The following is a 17,668-nucleotide window of genomic DNA, read 5'->3' on the forward strand; positions in this document are numbered from 1 at the left end:
CATTGGTTTTAAAGTACATTTGAGAGAAACAAAATTCTTTCTTAGATATAGCTGATAATACTTTACTCTTACCTATGGGAATCAAAACATTTGGATCGTGAAGGGGGAAAAAAAGAAGCACAGCAGATGGAAATAATCTGTCCACTTAAGTTCATCCACTCTCTCCAATCTAGGATTTATTTCAGCTTACAAGATTGTCAGCCCTTGGTTCGGAAATATTTCAAATACAACAAGTAGAAGAACGTAACTTCCCTCCTGCTTAGAGAACAAAAATATTTTCAGTTGCTTCAATACATTGATTTGCTTTTTTCCTTTACTTAAATATTTCTGTTGAAATCAGCAATGAGTACAAAAGCAGTTTGGGAGGAAGCAATTGTTTTTATTCTAAGCAGCCAACATATGGATAGTTGTTAGGAATTCAGTATTGAAACACAAAAATTCATTCTCTTGTTCATATACAGAAAAGGCATCAGAAATTGTTGGAAAGTCCTCTCTAGGTATTCACAATTGTGGTCACTTAAACTTTTTAATAAAACATCGTTTGTTCTGTGCATAAAATTACATATTACTGTTGTCATGCCAGATGTGATTTCTTCATGCCTTGCGCCTCTGGTGATGCTTTTGAGATCCACTGATTGTTGAAGTTAGAAATGAATCACTAGGATGAATTATTATTGGGATTAGCAGTTTAATTTTAGATTTCTTTCTTGTTGATTCATTTTTGTTTCCCTAGATACTGAGATGTGGGTTTTTATTTTCAGAAAATTGAGCTATTATTTTGGCTAGTATGTTGAAGAAGCATGACTCACAGGCAGGATATAAACAAAAGGCAATTCTATTTTGGTCTCTCCCATCCTTTTAAAATTTACTTTTACATTTATTCAATAGGAGCAGCGGTTTATCCAATAAAAGTAAGGAAGAAAATGCAGGCCACCCTATAACTTCACTATTTTTAGGTAACAAAAAAATTATGACTACTTTATATAATGAAAATAATCTGATTTAGAAATCAGAATGTCCGTTACCATATAATAATTAATATTCTGAACTTGATGTGAAGTTACAACTTCCCTCCCGAGCTCAGACCTTCATGAGCAAGTTTTCTGACTCCACCGGGGTCAGACGCAGGAGGAGAAGGGAGAAGGCAGAAGCACTGATATTGTCCTAGAATGGCGTCCAGATTTCTGGGTGTTGTAGGTGCTCAGGGCCAGCTTCTTCCTTATGGGCGGCTCCTGGGACTTCAGAGACATTCAGCTGCCCTTCCTGAAATGCAGACTCTGCAGATGTCTCCTGGAGGCCGCTCCTCACCCAATCTTTGGTCTTTTAGCAGTCCACTTCGGACAGACCAGCTGCCGCCGGCATCTCATCATCCTCCACATGGTCATTTTAGGACCCTCAGGATGTGGCCCGTGTCCAGTGCATAGGACATGCCCATCCTCTGCCCCGTTTACCATGGGAATAGAGGTCGATCTCACCTCCCAGCTTTGCTCCTACAGTAGGATACTATTTTGCCTGTGGAGTATCCCAGGCAGAGGTGGCTACAGAGCTCTTCAAAGACTTTGGAGGTGAGGACGGAAGCACCTCCAAGTCATAACATAGCTCTTGCCAAAAAAAAAAAAAAAAAAAAATTCCTTTTCAAAAAACCCTCTCTTAGTGGACACTATCTTAAACTATTTACCGGTATATACTCGATTTTGGGAGGGGTTTAAGGACCAGGTAACTAATTTTCCATATCTACCCCCTTCAGGATGGAGTCTCCAAATTCACCTTTTTATTTGATATTTAGCACCATGGGATTTCAGCAAAAAATTTTTTTTACATTATCTTAAGAATGTGCCAGCATCTTTATGAACACTCTTTGACATTTCTGTCAGTTCAAAGGTTAATTTTCTTTTTTTTAATTCTAGTACTGCTACTTACTAGCTGTTGGCCTTGGGCAAGATACCTTACCTCCCTGTGCCTCTTTTTCTCATTATTTGTTTTGAGGATTAAACAAGTTAATATGAGATTGAACTGTGTAAAGTTTTGAATAATGTCAGGCACATAGCAAATGCCCAAAATGATTATTGTTTTATTAAATTCAAATAGCAGTATAACATCTAGGGCCTAGTCTTAGAGTTGCTGCTTTAAGCAATACAGTTGATAGCAAAAAAAGAAGAAGAAAATAAAATGAGCATTTGTGTCCATACATACTTTACCAATGGTGTATAGACTGATAATTACCTGAGAATCCTTTAAAAATTCCAATTTTTGAGAAAGGAAAGGCATGGGGAAACTTGATAACATACGGAAAAGATACAGCTTGGCATTTAGGTCCAATCCCCTGCCAAAGCATCCACATGGGCATGTTCTGAGTGTGCTGCTGCCGTTGGCACCTCTTACCCTGCCCACCTGTGAACAGCAGCTTAGTTATATTTGAAGAGTATAATAAGAACTAGGGTTCCAGTCTGGGATCTTTGAACAGGAAAAGGTCGACTGTCTTCATTAAAGAAAGAAGAGAGAAATGAGGTTGCCACCATTTTTTGAGTATTTACTTTGTGTCCTAGGCACTCTGCTTAATGCTTAACAAACACATTTGCATTTATTATATAAACCCTACTCTTATTTGATGGATGAGGAAAATGTTAAATAATTTAAGTAAGGTCATCCTGCAGGGATCAGAGCCCAGGACAATTCATGTCCCTAAAACCCACATACAAGGTACACTCCTTTCTTTTTCATGGTCTTTCTGGTGTTGTTAACCAGTAACACAAACCACTGTGTAATCTGTCTCACTCTTCAAGTAAATAGGCTTTTTATCGACTTGCTCCTAAAAATTGTGTGTGGCGTATGTTCTTACCATGAATACAGAAGTAACTTTGACCATTCTATGATGCTTTCTGACCTAATTGGTGACGCTGGAAGAACTCACAAAACTCGTATTGGAAATTGTGAACCGTGTTGTGTTTGCACGGATTTGCCTAGATTAGCATCGAGTCTTACACTTACGTGTACGTCAGAACTGACTGTCAAGTTCAGCCATAGCAGAAGTAGAAAGGGCCAACACATCCGCTCCACGTGGTTGGGGTGATAATAAATCCATTACCCTCTTTCATTTGAGCATTCACACATCTCATTGTTTTAATGCAGCCATAAGTCTCATTGTTTTTATGAGAAACACTACCAGATCCTAAGAAGTCATTGGATGACTCACTTTGCATAACAAGCAGATAAAATTATTTCTAACATGTTGTGAATAATTATGGATATTTATAATAAGGGTTAGCTATTTGCTGGAATTTCCATGTCAGTAGACTGCTTAAAAGCTGTGCTGCTTCTCTGGCCTTTATGATGATCTGAGTTTTTTTTTTTATACTTAGTTCATTCTTTATTGTCTCATAAAGTTGTAGCATATTTTATGAGAATTTAGAGTGAGAAAACTGAGCGGGATATTTTTTGAGATGTAGCATAACATAGTAGGAAGAGGAAGGGCTTCGGAGGTGACACAAGTCTGACCCTGAGTCCCAGCTCAGGCAGTAGATTATCTAGGGCTTGGAACTACTTATGTACTTGACCTTCCTCACCTGTAACGTGTGGATAATGACCACTGCCCTACGAAGTTGTTGACCTGAATGTTCCTTAAGATGATGTCTGTGAAACAAGTAGCACAATGCCAAGGGCACATAGTGGTACTTACTATTTTTCAAAACTAGATTTATTGAGGGTCTGAGATGAAAATATAGTCAGAACAGTAAATAGGGGTTGAAAAGGATTTTTGTGTCATCTCAGGTAGTTTAACTTCACTGCACTTCATTGTTCCTGGGAACTTCTAAAATAGAAATAATAATAAGTGTCATTTTGAGTAGAGGCTAGCCATTGATTAGAGTTCAAAGTGGTGTTTATTACTGTGGAAATACACCTGGTTACCTGGTTCAGTGAAAGGCATGTGAGTAAGTGGGAAAGTAGAGGCTTGTGTAACACGTAAAACTGCTTGGAGGGGAAAAAAAAAAAAAGAGTTGTTGATATGGATTCATTCTTTCCTTCACTCAACAAATATTTGTTGATTTCCTAACACTATGAGATGTGAAAGATACAAAGAAAAAGAAAAGTGGCAGATGCCCCCTAGATGCTTCCAATCTTAGGTTAAAAGAAGCCTTCAAAAAGTTTTGAAATCTCTTTGTTTCTGTTACTACCTCAAGTCCTTGTTCGTCTGTGTCCTTTAGATACTCACATGCGCAGTACATGCTATGGTGGAATCAAGAAGGGAGTGTGTGTCCGTCCCTTCCCGGGTGCAGTGACCAAGTCCGAATGCTGCTGTGCCAATCCAGACTATGGTTTTGGAGAGCCCTGCCAGCCATGCCCTGCTAAAAATTCAGGTACTCAACATTGGCCAGTTTCACACCCAGAGAAAGAATCTAGAAATATAACATTAGATATTTGGCCAGAGAGTACATCGGCTCTGAACTGTTTGGTCATTATTTTTAATTGATGAAAATAAATCCAAACCTGTGTTGGTATGTGAGACATAGAATGAGATTTGGCTTGTATTTGCCTATGGTCTCTAGACAAAGAGAACACATGATGGATAGAAAAATACAGAGGGTGCCAAAAAATTGTATACACATTTTAAGAAGGAAAAACTGTATTAAAATTGTAATAATATATACTGATAACAAAAGATGAATACAAGTCATGTTTGACTTCTGCAATTACAAGAGGTGCTCAAAGTGGTTACCATCAGCGTCCAGACCCTTCTGATTACAGCAAACTACTGCTTGAGCAATGTTGACCAAGGTGTCCACTTGTATACATTTTTTTGGTTTTGGCACCTTCGGTATATTTGCTATTCCAGTTATAATTGTTGAAACAGATTTTTTTACATGAATACATTAGTCTCAGTGTCCTTGATCTATGATGTCGTTGTAAAGACAAATGGCCTAAAATTTGCTTACTGCTCTCAAGATTGTAATAAATTCATAAGAACCTGATTTTATTTATTTTTATCTCAACACAGAATGATTTTAGGCCACAGTCTACCAGTAATTCCAGATTCTTAGGTTGATAAGATTGTTCCTGTTTATTCATACTTTTACTAAATCTGTATTGAATATACAAAACTGTATTGAGTATATGTAAGTACAATATGGGTTAAAAAATAAACACAATCTCTTTTTCATTAAAATTGAGAATATAGGTGGATGAACATTACAATTTAGTATTATTAGCCCCTTTAAAGGGACATAAAGAGAAGGACATATGGGAGAGCATAAAGGAAGGAACAGTTGGTTGCCTAGGGAAGCTGGGAAAGACTTCACAGAGGAGGGCATGTGTAGTTTGGTCTTGAAAAAATAAGAACTTCGCACATGGAAGATGGAAGAAAAGTATTCCGGCAAAATAAATGGCTTGCCATTCCATTTAACATCCTAAATGGATTGTTCAAACCTTAGCAAAATGATGAGAATTCGTCCATGCTCAATAACTGAGCATGATGTTTTTAAAAGAGAAGAGTTAATGAAGGAAACCTTGCCCTGAAATATATTAAGTTGAATTATGTGTATTATGAAAGAAGTACAAAAATTGATAACAAGACTAGATTTAAAGGGTCAGTGAACTAAATAAATTAATCTAGAAACAGATGGGAATAGAAATAGTCTTGAAAAAAATGAGAACTTCCTACGTGGAAAGTGGAAGAAAAGCATTCCAGCACAGGAAATAGCTTGTCATTCAATTGAAAATTCTAAATGGATTGTTCAAACCTTAGCAAAACGAGGCAGGTTCATCTAGAAATAAATAGGAATGTGGGATTCGATAAACGCAGATTTTACATCAGTGAGAAAAAAATTGAACTAAGTATTGAATATTGTTGATAAATATCAGTAAAAATGTGAAGTTAGCTCCCAACATGAAACCTTACAAGAATAATTTTATTATAGAATATATTAAATTTTGGTTATTTTATAATGGTAAAGTACTTTCAAAGCAGACTAAAACACACATATAAATTGGAAAACTTGTTTTCTTAATTTATAAAGAATTTACATTAATCATAAGGCAAGGTGAAATCCTCAGAAAAAGTGCAATGTATGCAAACAAGATTTTACAAAGTAGAAATGCAAATGGTAAATTACCAGATGGTAAAAAGATGCCTAATCTTTCTAAAATTAAAAGAACATTAAACTAAGATGTCATTTTTGTTTATTAGATTGGTAAAGTATAGATGATTGATTTTTCTTAGTATTAGGTGGGGTATATAAAAATGGATACTCTCTTCCACTGCTGATAGAAGGGTAACCCAGCACATTTAGAGAGAGGAGGATTATTTTTGGAATTCTTATAATAATTATGCGCTAGAAAATGGTCTTTTTTTTATTTTATTTTTAAAATTTAATGCATGTGATTCTTCCTAATGATAGCTTTGGAGGTATGTGACTTGTTGTATAAAACAGATATAGTTTCAAGTTTCTGATTTCTCTATTCATTTTTATCATGTAGCGGAATTCCATGGTCTGTGTAGTAGTGGAGTAGGAATCACAGTGGATGGAAGAGGTAACTCCATTCTATTCTCCATCTTATAATACTTATGTAATTATATAGCTTTATGATTCTGCATTATGGACATGATTATATTTAATACTATAAAAACATAGCAGTATAAAATAATAAGGTACGTTATCTCTTAGAACAATGGTTATAAACTTGATGATTATGAAGTGGCATGTAGATTCACCTTTTTTTTCGTAGTGGAAAATATGTATTGGCTAAATACGCATTGTTAAAAATATCAGTAACAAACTATACTGATGATTTTATGGGTACCATTACTTATGAAGAGGCTAGAGTTAGTATTTAGGTTAAAAAAAAAGTGAGTGAATTAAAAGAAAAAAAATTAATGGTGCTGAGATGGTTAAAACAAAAATCTTTAAGAGATATTTGATATGGATCAAGTTTGGTATATACTACCCTAAAAATAAATTGTTAGGACTACTTATGCCTAAGAATACTAAAATGTCTTTATCCAACTAAAGAAATGAAATTTATTAAAGTTTTCTTACTTTAAATTTAGCAATACGATTAATAAAATTCTAACATGGAATCTTGAATGTTAAGTACATATGTATTTATAAATTTAAAGTTATTTTATGTGTTAGTATACATATAGTTTCATTTGTTTTTTTATTTTTTGTTGTTTTCCTTTCTATTTTTATTTTTTTTAAGTAAGTTTTGGAGTAATTTGTTACACAGCAATATATAACATACATTCACTGACTGTTCTACATTATTGAATATCTGCATATATGACTGTTTGTCTTTCTGGTGATTTGGTCTCACATTCTTTATTTTTTATTAGTTTCAGGTGTACAGAACAACCTAGTAGTGGACAGACACTTGCATAAACTTACATAACTCACAAAGTGATAACCCCAACAAGTCTACTACCCACCCGACACTGTACACAGTTATTAGAACATTATTGACTATATTCCCCATGCTGCACTACACATCCCGGTTACTTTTTTTTGAATTATTGTTGACATTCAGTATTATTTTATATTAGTTTCAGGTGTACAGTGGAGTGGTTAGACATTTATATAATTTATGAAGTGATGCCCCCGATAAGTGTACTACCCATCTGACACTATACATAGTTTTTACAATACTATTGACTATTTCTTTCCCCCATACTATTCAACACATTCCCGTGACTCTCCTGTAACTATCATTTTGTACTTCTTAATCCCTTCACCTTTCTCACCCAGCCCCCCAAAACCCTTCACGTCTAGTAACCATCAGTTTGTTCTCTGTACCTATGTGTCTGTTTCTGTTTTGTTTGTTCGTTTACTTTGTTCTTTAGATTTCACGTATAAGTGAGATCATATGGTATTTGTCTTTCTCAGTCTAACTTATTTCACTTAGCGTAATATCCTCTAGGTCCATCCATGTTGTGGCAGTTTCATTTGTTTTATTTTTTAAATAAAACTGTAGGGTGCTGTTAATCTTCACTTTACATATATGTTCTACTTCCGTGTTTGAGAAGACGTTAGACAAATTAAGATTAGGTGACAGTAATGTTGCATCGTTGCAATGAATGTTGAAACCAGAGTAAAGAAGAGAACTTTTACAAGATGTTTCTCCCAGAAATAAAACTAAAAGGCTGACATCTCTGGAGTATTTGAAGTCTTCCGAATGCTAGAAAATAATACTTAGCATCAAAATTTGAGCACAGTGGCCAAAATTTGATTTTATGCCTATTCTATATTTTATTACATTTTAATATGGGCTCCCCAGCAGAGCCAGCCACTTGTTAAAAGTGCTTGGTTGCTCAAACAGCCACATCGTTCCTCAAGTCCCACTGCACATGGGTGACAGAGAGTAGTCATGTTTATGGCTTATTGTGAACACATCGTGTTCTCAAAGCATCCACGTTTGAACTGTCCTCTCCAATAATTTCAACTTATCAGCAGAGAAACATTTATTAAGTATCATATTACTTAGTTGACTATAAAAATATGATAATAAAATAGAAATATTCCATGCCTTCGGGGACCATAAAATTATACAGACCACCCTAGTAAATCTTTGTCTTTTAATTAGATGGTTATAATACCTATCAAGATGAGTTTTCCTTTGGATTTTGAGCCAACAGCCTATAAATTCTTTTATTCATTTTATCATAAACACAGGCACATTACATGGTTTAATTTTTTGAATTTCGGCCAGTTCCCTTCGTTTTTCTTTTGATTTAACAGGGAAGTGTCCTGTATCTCTGTTTTATTCTTACTCCTTATTTTTATTCCCTTTCCCTTTCTGAAAGGTAGACAAATTGCAGATTAGCAGAGTTAAACACTTCATATGTTGAGTTATCTTTATTATATATCAACAAACCATAAAATGTCTGTGAGCATTAAACTTTTGACATTTGATGCAGATATCAATGAGTGTGCTTTGGATCCTGATATATGTGCCAATGGAATTTGTGAAAACTTACGTGGTAGTTACCGTTGTAATTGCAACAGTGGCTATGAACCAGATGCCTCTGGAAGAAACTGTATTGGTAAGTTATTTGTTATGTTCAATTAGAAGCCTTTCATATAGTATAATCTCATGGATTATAGGAGAAATCAAAATACAAATAAGACTAAAACTAGAGACCTTACAGTGTCTCGTTTCCTTCTTAGTACACAAAAATAAAAAAATATTTGGAATCAGGCAAATTCTTTTTCTGTTACACAGAAACAAACTTCTTGGTGGCACAACTTAATATTTAAATTTTTTCTTTTCTCAAATGAATGGGCACATACTAAATTATTGGCCTGTTATTGTTCTGCATATATCTTAATTCTATAATTTTTTACTAAGGAATGGACTTCCTTAACAGGGCAATATGGATAATAGTAAGTTAAGAAAATAAAGTATTGAAAGTTAAAGAAAATAAAGGTTGACAAAACTCTGACTTAGAAAGAAACAACTAATTGTTACGACATATCTAAACATGATAACTGAGGTGGGTAAATTATAAGCGAATGCCTGAAAACGTTCAAATGTGTAGCTCATATATTGAAGAATTTGTGAAGACTCTAGATTTTCCCATAGAGTACTTGAGTCCACTTTTATAAAACAAATGTTATTTGATCCGTCATTATATGTAATAATTTTTACATCTTAACACTGTAATTTTTACATTGACATCACATTCAAGTTTTTATTATGACTAAGAAGAAATACATTTTTCAGCATTTATGGTACTGGTTTTTATTAATAAATATGTTCATTGATCTTGACTTGAAAAAATACATACAGATGGATATATAAAACTATGTTACATATCATGTATTTATAATAGATTTTGATACCTAAGAGAAGAACACCCGCCAAAGATTACTGAACATTTACAAAATATGCAAACCATCTAGCTTTTATTCACCAAAAACAAAGTTGCTTCCAGCATAGCTTCCAAGTACAGTGGAGTACATGGGTACTCTGTTGAATAGGAGGAGATTTGGTCGGCATTCACACATTGAACACAGTTCATGGCACTGCTTACCTCTTTAAATAAGGTATATGCGTAATTCTGATAAAAATTAAAACTAGATTTTAAAAATAAAAACGAAGCAAAATTCCGGTTTCAGTTTGTTAGGGCTGCTGTAAAGTACCAAAAACTGGGTTGCTTAAAACAACAGAAATTTATTGTCTCATAATTTGGGAAGCTGAAAGTCCAAATTCAAGGTGTCCACAGAGCCATTCCCTCTGATGGTGCCAAAGGAGAATCCCTTTCCTCTTCTAGCTTCTGGTGTTTGCCAGAAATCCTTGGCATTCCTGGGCTGGTAGGTGTATCAATCGAGTCATGTGTTCATCTTTGCCCTGTGTGTCTTCACATCATCTTCCCTGTGTGTGTGTCTGTCTCTATGTCCAAATTTCCCTTTTATAGGGACACCTGTCATATTGGATTGCAACCTACCCTACCAACCTCATTTTAACTAGATTACCTCTATGACACTCCTATTTCCAAATAAGGTCACATTCTGCGTATTGGGTGGGGTAGGACTTCAACGTAACTTTTTTGAGGCACACAGTTCAACCCATAGCATGGAGTAATGGGTAAAATAATTATGACACAGCCACTTGGTAAAACATCCAATCATGGGGGAAATACTTAAAGTATGATGCTAATTTTTAAAAGTCAAGGTTCAAAATTGGAGCAAAACCATAATTTCCAAAGGACAAAATGATAAAAAACAAAGAATTAGTAGTATTGGTAGTGACGAAATTATAGGAAATGTTTTTCTCATTCTGTTTTCCGAATTTTTACAATATAAATATGTTTGGTCAGGTACAATTGTTATTTGCAAGAGTAAAAATATAACTTACAAGGATCTCCACCCCACGCTGCAATTTTTTATTTCTTTCTGTCATTAACTACACTCAAAAAAATGAGAGGGTGGATATGAAGATAAAACTCAATGTGAGCTTCTTAAACTGGAGCTTTAAATATTTTCTAGGCTGTTCTAGTCTAGCCTACGAAAGGAATATATAAAATGCATCATTAATTTTCCATTAATAATTAATTGTTTCTGAGGTAAACTATAATGGAAAGAGATTAAATACTAGTATTTGTTTAATTGGCATTTAACACATTCTATATTAGATTTTTAATCAGATTAAAGTTTTACACTTTTGTTATTTTTATTACATATAAGCAAACATACAGGCAAATGAGTTTATTTTAATATATTTCATTGATGCTTTAAAAATATCTAATATAATACCAGTAGAGGACAATAAGTAAATGAAGAACAAGGTAGTCATGTGCCTTTTCCAAACAACATACCTGAGGGACTTCAAAACATCTTAAAATTAGCCACCAGCATAAGAATGTTCCATTTGAGTAAAGCCAGATATATTTGCTTGGGATCAAAGAATGTGCTGTGGCTACAAAGTGACTGTGTCAAGGAAAGGGGGGAGAAGAAAACAAAAACAAAACATCGGTCACTGTGCTATACGTTTCAATATGTGTGTCTCCTATCTTCTACTGGGTGCTTCCAGACATTGATGAGTGCTTGGTAAACAGACTGCTCTGTGACAATGGCCTGTGCCGAAACACACCTGGAAGTTACAGTTGCACCTGCCCACCTGGGTATGTGTTCAGGACTGAAACGGAGACGTGTGAAGGTAAGAACTGTCTTCTTGCCTTAGATGTGAACAAGTAAGCACCTCGATATGCATAAATGTCAAGTATTAGGTTGGTGCAAAAGTAATTGCAGTTTATGCAATTATTTTCAACCTTTTAAACCGCAATTACTTTTGCACCAACCTAATACATTGACGAAGCAATATAGTAAAAAGTATTGTTTGAAATTTTTTTTAACTTTATAGTCTCTTTCAGCTAATCCACACGTTTTAGAAAGAGCGTGCGCCTAACCCAGTTTACAAATACCATCAGTTCTAATCGGATAAAATATCAACAGACATGTGAAACCAACATTTTGAAGTTTTAAAACTAAAGTGAAAAACAGCGAAAGGAGCCAGTTTGTTTTACTTGCAAAAGAAAATGTTAGATTTTTGTTTACTTCGTTTCCCCTTTTTAAAAGCCACTATTACACATTAGTCTAGGGGAACCTGAATTATGATGGCAAATTCAGCTCTTAAGCATTTTATTTATGAAATGATTGATAAAATCCCTCAGCAGATGGCCCAGAATATTTGGGACCTGACTGAAAATGGTCGCCTTAATTAAATTATAGTCTTAAGAAAATTGTCCTTTTCCTTTGATAACTTAAAAGTTACTGTTTGGTCTTGTAGATCATAAAACCAGTATTTAAAAGCTTCTTTTCTTTCAACCTCATTTGTCTGCAGTGGAAGTTATGTGAATGAGTTAAATGCCTAAGCACGAGGGAAGGCCTCATTTTTAGTGAGATACCAGCTAAGAAATGAGTGCATTCGATTATGTTTTTGTTTCTGGATGAAAGTGCTGTGCATTTCAGAATAATCTGTTATGTGACTACCAGTCATTGTTCTTTTTAAGTCTCACTGTGTGGGCCTGCAGAAGTATCCCATGACATTATCAAATGCAATAACTACTTCCCAGTAGTAACTTTTTAAAAAAGAGATTTCATCTTTCATTATTTTGAATAGTCCTTTCCTTGTCTGTTAAAGTATTTGTTAGTGACTCCACAGCCAAGAAAACTGCAAGAGTAATATTATGCAAAAAGATGTTAACATTCTCTCTCCATCTTATTGTTTAACATCAAAGCATTCTTGTGAACAGAAACAAGTTAGGACTGGAACAAGATGCCAGAACACAAATGATTCAGCTGAAGTCAATGAAATGCAATTACAACGTACAATTCTAAGTTTGGATTGAATTGGAGGGACCACTGCAAAACAGTAATTAGCCTACAGAAAGAAAGAAAAAAAAACACATCAGCATGAAAAGCAGTTTTTGTAATCTTAGTACCGGTAACTTTCCCCTCTGTCCACCACATTTTGAGGAGCTCCTCAAGGAAGAGCATTCAGTCCATTCCCAATTAAAGTACTTGAAAGTCCATCTTCTCTGTAGATGACCAGGAGGTCACACTTGAGAGTTTGTGATATGCTTCTGTAAGATATAAAAGCTCTCTTTTCAAACTAGCTACGGCTTCTCAAATGGATTCACCCAGAGGCTTTAGTTTCTAGCACCCACTCCCACCCACCCCCTTTCACCTTTTCTCCCACCCACCAATCACCTTTCAAAATTGCTCTGAGAAACGTACTCTGTAAGAAAGTACTCTAACCATATTTCCTCCAGGAGTATTTTGGTGGGTGGGAGAAGGGATTTCAAGAGTTTATTAATAATTTTTTTCTTTATTCCCGACTTTCTATACTTCCTTCCCACTGTCTTTTATCATTTTCTGTGTTGTCTGCTGGAGGACAGGCTTCTGTTAAATGTTAAAAACTTGAACGCAAGAACAGCTTAAGATATCTTAATGTAACTGGGATGCTGATGACTATTAGGACGGGCTCTCTGACCTCAGTGACAGTGTCCTTCGGTGCTATTGTGAGAGAGACACATAGTGGAGAAATACACGGATGGTGTCTTTGATTTAGTTTGGTCAAAGTTTGGTTTGTATATCAAATTGTCAATGTTGTTTATAGCAAATTCCCTCCATTTTAACAAGTAAGATGGAGTTGAAGGGTACTAAGACCCGGCATACCAAGGAATAAATAAAAGGCAGGGACTCTCCTGCTTATATGAACAATTGAAGAGTAGTGGCAAATGGTGTTTAATAGTATAATGTTGGATGATTGCATAAATATTACAGCACATTAATACCAAACCAGGCAACAGTCAGGGTTAAAAACAGTGCTCTTCACTTATTTTGTCCAAAGGGTAATTGTTCCTGATAAATCTGAGCCTTTTCTTTAATATGAAATATATTTCATATCTGTCATTCATAAGAAAGAAGTTCACATTATGTAAACACAAGAAATGACAGAGAAATAGTTTGGCCCTAGCCTTACGACATTGGTGGAAATAAAAATGATTTATTATGAGAAACCTAACCAAATAACTTTTACTTCTACATTTTCTTCCCACTGTTATTTGCATTTTATTAAACGTTTTGCAAAAAAAGACATGAAGGCCACGAATCTCTTTTTTCCCTTGGGTCTCCTCCTTATTTCCACCATCGAATTCACACAATAAATTTGTCTGCCTGAAGCAGTCAAATAACAAGGAGTTATTAGCAGATTCATTGTAGACTCTAACTTTCTCTGCATATATTTGCTATATTCACTAATTTTGCTTGTCATTCATGTTTTCCATAGGCTATTTTAGATATATAATAAATAGAAGTAATAATAAAGTTCCTCTGATATTTCAGACTAAAGTTACAAAAAATTTATTTTACTTTTTTTGTTTGAGTTCTGAGAGCCTGTGAATGTTAAAATTTTTACAGCAAGCACTGTGGTTTAGATTGTGTTTCCAGTGACATAACTAGTTAAATGTAAACCAGATGTGCTTTGAAGTTTATTTCCAGGAATGTACAGTGAACTGTTTCAATTCCTGGTTCCATGACATTTATAACATAAAAACATTGTATTTAAGGAAAAATTAAACAGTTGATATTTGTAGCTGTCATTGCATGTGTTTATAGTTTTTGAGTTCATAACTGCTTAATTTAAAATAGGGATTTTGAAAATATATGATAATTGATGTTTTTCTGGTTTGGGAGCTTCTTACAGATGAAATTAATAGGTGAATTATATATAGTCCTCAGATTAGTTATCTGCTTCCTGACTATATCTGATTCCTTTTGTGTTTTTACTGAAAGAATGTCAGTACTCTTGAATAGATTTTCTCATTCCAAATCTGTGCTATATTTACAAAACCTGCTCTTGTATTTTTCTTTTAAGAGGTTTTCTTGCTACAAACAACCTGAAAGAAGAATGTATTTATATTTCCTCAAACAGTTTCTACTTCAAGAATTACATTAATACCTGGGTGCTTCATTAGTAGTTTTGAAGTGGCAAAGAAGGAACACACCTGTTTTCCACATTGATTTTTAAATTTGCATTTCAAGTCCACTAACTTGAAAATCAACAGTGAGCCCTGCCTTTTCAGGACCAGTTTAGTTTATATTTGACTTAAGACGTTCAAGAGCAAGCATTGAAATCTTATAGTTATTTGCATGTTTTCCTCAATGTAGTATTTTATATTTAATTCAAAGAGGTATTTAGAAAAAAAATAAGTATTCTGGTTAACTTGGAAACCTTAGTGTTCAACAAAAACATGTCTTGAGGTATGTTGACGTGTTTCAGATAATTAACCAAGTACAAAAAGAAATATGTGTACCCTTTCTTTAAATTGAGTGGTTGAATTTATACCGAAAAGTCAGCCTTTGATATTGTTTTTAGTACTTTAGCTGAAACTTGTATTTATTTTTAATTAACTCATGTTAAGCTATTTAACTTTATTGGCTTGACGTTTTTGTTAGTCACCACTTGAGAACATAGGCATACTCTAATTCTGTTTACTTCTGACCATCAACAGGAATTGTTTTGATTATGGTATTGGTTTGATTTAGGACTCAAATCAAATTAATGATAGTAAAGGGCTATTTGAAGCAATTAAAAGTTTTTTCTCTTTTTGATTTTATCAAATTCCGTTGTGCTGTTAAAAACCCCACCCCAAACATGTAAATGTGAACAGGCTAATCAGAGTGGAAGGTGGGTAAGGACTGGAGGAGAATGCTATACCTGGTATTCAAGTTTCATCCCTTAGCTTCTGATTTGCATCCAGGAGTTTGGAATTAAAGCCAGCATGGTGATATTTTGCCTCTAACATAGGCTTTTTTAAATTGTTCCAAAACCTCACAGAGTCATAAATGACAGAAACAATCAACCATTGTTTGTGCATCGGATGTCCCACCTAGCGATATGTTGCTTTCCATGGAATCAGAGTTCAGATTTCCCACAGGACAATTGCATCTTGTTATGGGGGGAAATTAATCCAATTCATGTAAAGTTGTAGTAAGATAGTGAAGATTCACATGCTAAATCACTTCCAAATAGGCTAATTCCTATAGTCCTACTGTGTCCCCAGTCGTGTATATGTGTATCCACTCTGTAAAATGCATATCTCCATTCCCCATTCACTTATGCCTCATAGATCCGTATTAAAATTATAAGAGCCAAGTTTACCAGACATTCTGGCATAGCTTGGCTTGTTGGAATAATATTTTCCAAAAACACATGGCAGTTCTAACAGAATCTTTTCCTTCTGGATCGTAGATATAAATGAATGTGAAAGCAACCCCTGTGTCAATGGGGCCTGCAGGAATAACCTTGGATCTTTCAATTGTGAATGTTCTCCTGGCAGCAAACTCAGCTCCACTGGATTGATCTGTATTGGTAAGATGCACACACGGGGCCCACGTTTCAGTTTCACTCAGAGCTAAGCAGAGACCTCAGGCCTTACTGCGGGTCAAAACAGAACCTGATGACGGGAAGCTAATAATTACTCTCCCTGTTTTCTCTCATTATCAAAATAGGAGTAAAACATGATAGCATAAACTGGACAGGCTCTTAAATTTTGTGAAGTTCTAGGTAGTGTTCCTTTTGTGTAAGTAGATACATCGTGCTGTAAGTTACAAGCATTTCCATACCACACAGATATTTATATTCGTTACTCTACGAATGCCTTAGGCATCAATGCAATCAAATCCCTGCTGTGTACTTTTTATAAACAACCTTCAGTGGTAAACAAAAATGTGATACCATTTGGACTCAGTTAAAGGGACAAGGATTTGAAGATTTTAAGCTTCAAACAAATAGAAAGAATTTATTGTTTTCTCATTTCTCCCATCAATTATAAATGTATGGGCTTCAAGCAAGAGAAGATAACTGTTTTCTTGCTTTTGGAAATCTCTAAGGGAAAAAGATTCCAAAACTTTAAACTAACATTTTTTAATATAGCAAAATGTTTAAGGTCAATTTTTGATAATGACAATAGGACATATATAAAATGAAATCATCTGATCTATTACTGTAAGAAACAATTCAACACGAGGGGGGAAAAAGAAACTATTCTAGTAATTCTTTTCCTTGATTCTAGTGTCTGTGGCTCCATTGGCTAGGTATAGCACAGTTCATATCGTTAGCTAGTGTCCACCTTTAAACAAAAGGTAGATTTCCAAATAGAAAGATATTTCAGTTTTACATAGTGCCATAAAAATGGCAGTTCTTATTATCTAGCCAGTATGAATTTTCAGTTTAATATTTGTCAAAGACAATAGTATTTTCAATATTATGTCTGATATTACCAATATTTAGCTGATAATATGATATGCTAGAGTACCTGTTTGTTACATGAAAACAAATGGCCAAATCCAAAGTTATCAATGAAAACCTTCCATTTGGAAATGCCAGCTCTTCATCTCCCAGTGAGGTACAGCTGATGAAATTTGAGGCCTGCTCAGCTCTCCATATTAGGAAATAGACGGCCATCTGCCTGGGGCGTTACTTTTTTCTTATAGAATTCCAGATTGGGGGATGGTGGAGAGAAGAGGCATGTGGATTGGATCTGGTAAGGCAGAAGTATTTTTGCTAAGCCACAATTTCCAACTGAGATAGAGTCATTTTATTAGGCAAAGGAAATGAACTCAGCATTAGTCAATTAACGTCTCAGAAAACTAAATCTGTATGCCACTTGGGC

At 34.8% G+C, this 17,668-nt stretch overlaps 1 protein-coding gene across 1 annotated transcript in view; it reads left to right on the forward strand.

Annotated features, from left to right (window-relative positions):
- Window positions 1-17,668, forward strand: part of FBN2 (fibrillin 2) — a 262,671-nt gene that overhangs the window by 157,949 nt on the left and 87,054 nt on the right. The window contains exons 16-20 of the mRNA XM_019732405.2: window positions 4,203-4,355; window positions 6,472-6,525; window positions 8,906-9,031; window positions 11,521-11,646; window positions 16,246-16,365. Coding sequence (XP_019587964.1) covers window positions 4,203-4,355; window positions 6,472-6,525; window positions 8,906-9,031; window positions 11,521-11,646; window positions 16,246-16,365 — 579 coding nt within the window. The remainder of the gene's footprint in view (window positions 1-4,202; window positions 4,356-6,471; window positions 6,526-8,905; window positions 9,032-11,520; window positions 11,647-16,245; window positions 16,366-17,668) is intronic.

The sequence above is a fragment of the Rhinolophus sinicus genome, linkage group LG03 (assembly GCF_036562045.2).
Source record: "Rhinolophus sinicus isolate RSC01 linkage group LG03, ASM3656204v1, whole genome shotgun sequence".
NCBI classification, from domain to species: Eukaryota; Metazoa; Chordata; class Mammalia; order Chiroptera; family Rhinolophidae; genus Rhinolophus; species Rhinolophus sinicus.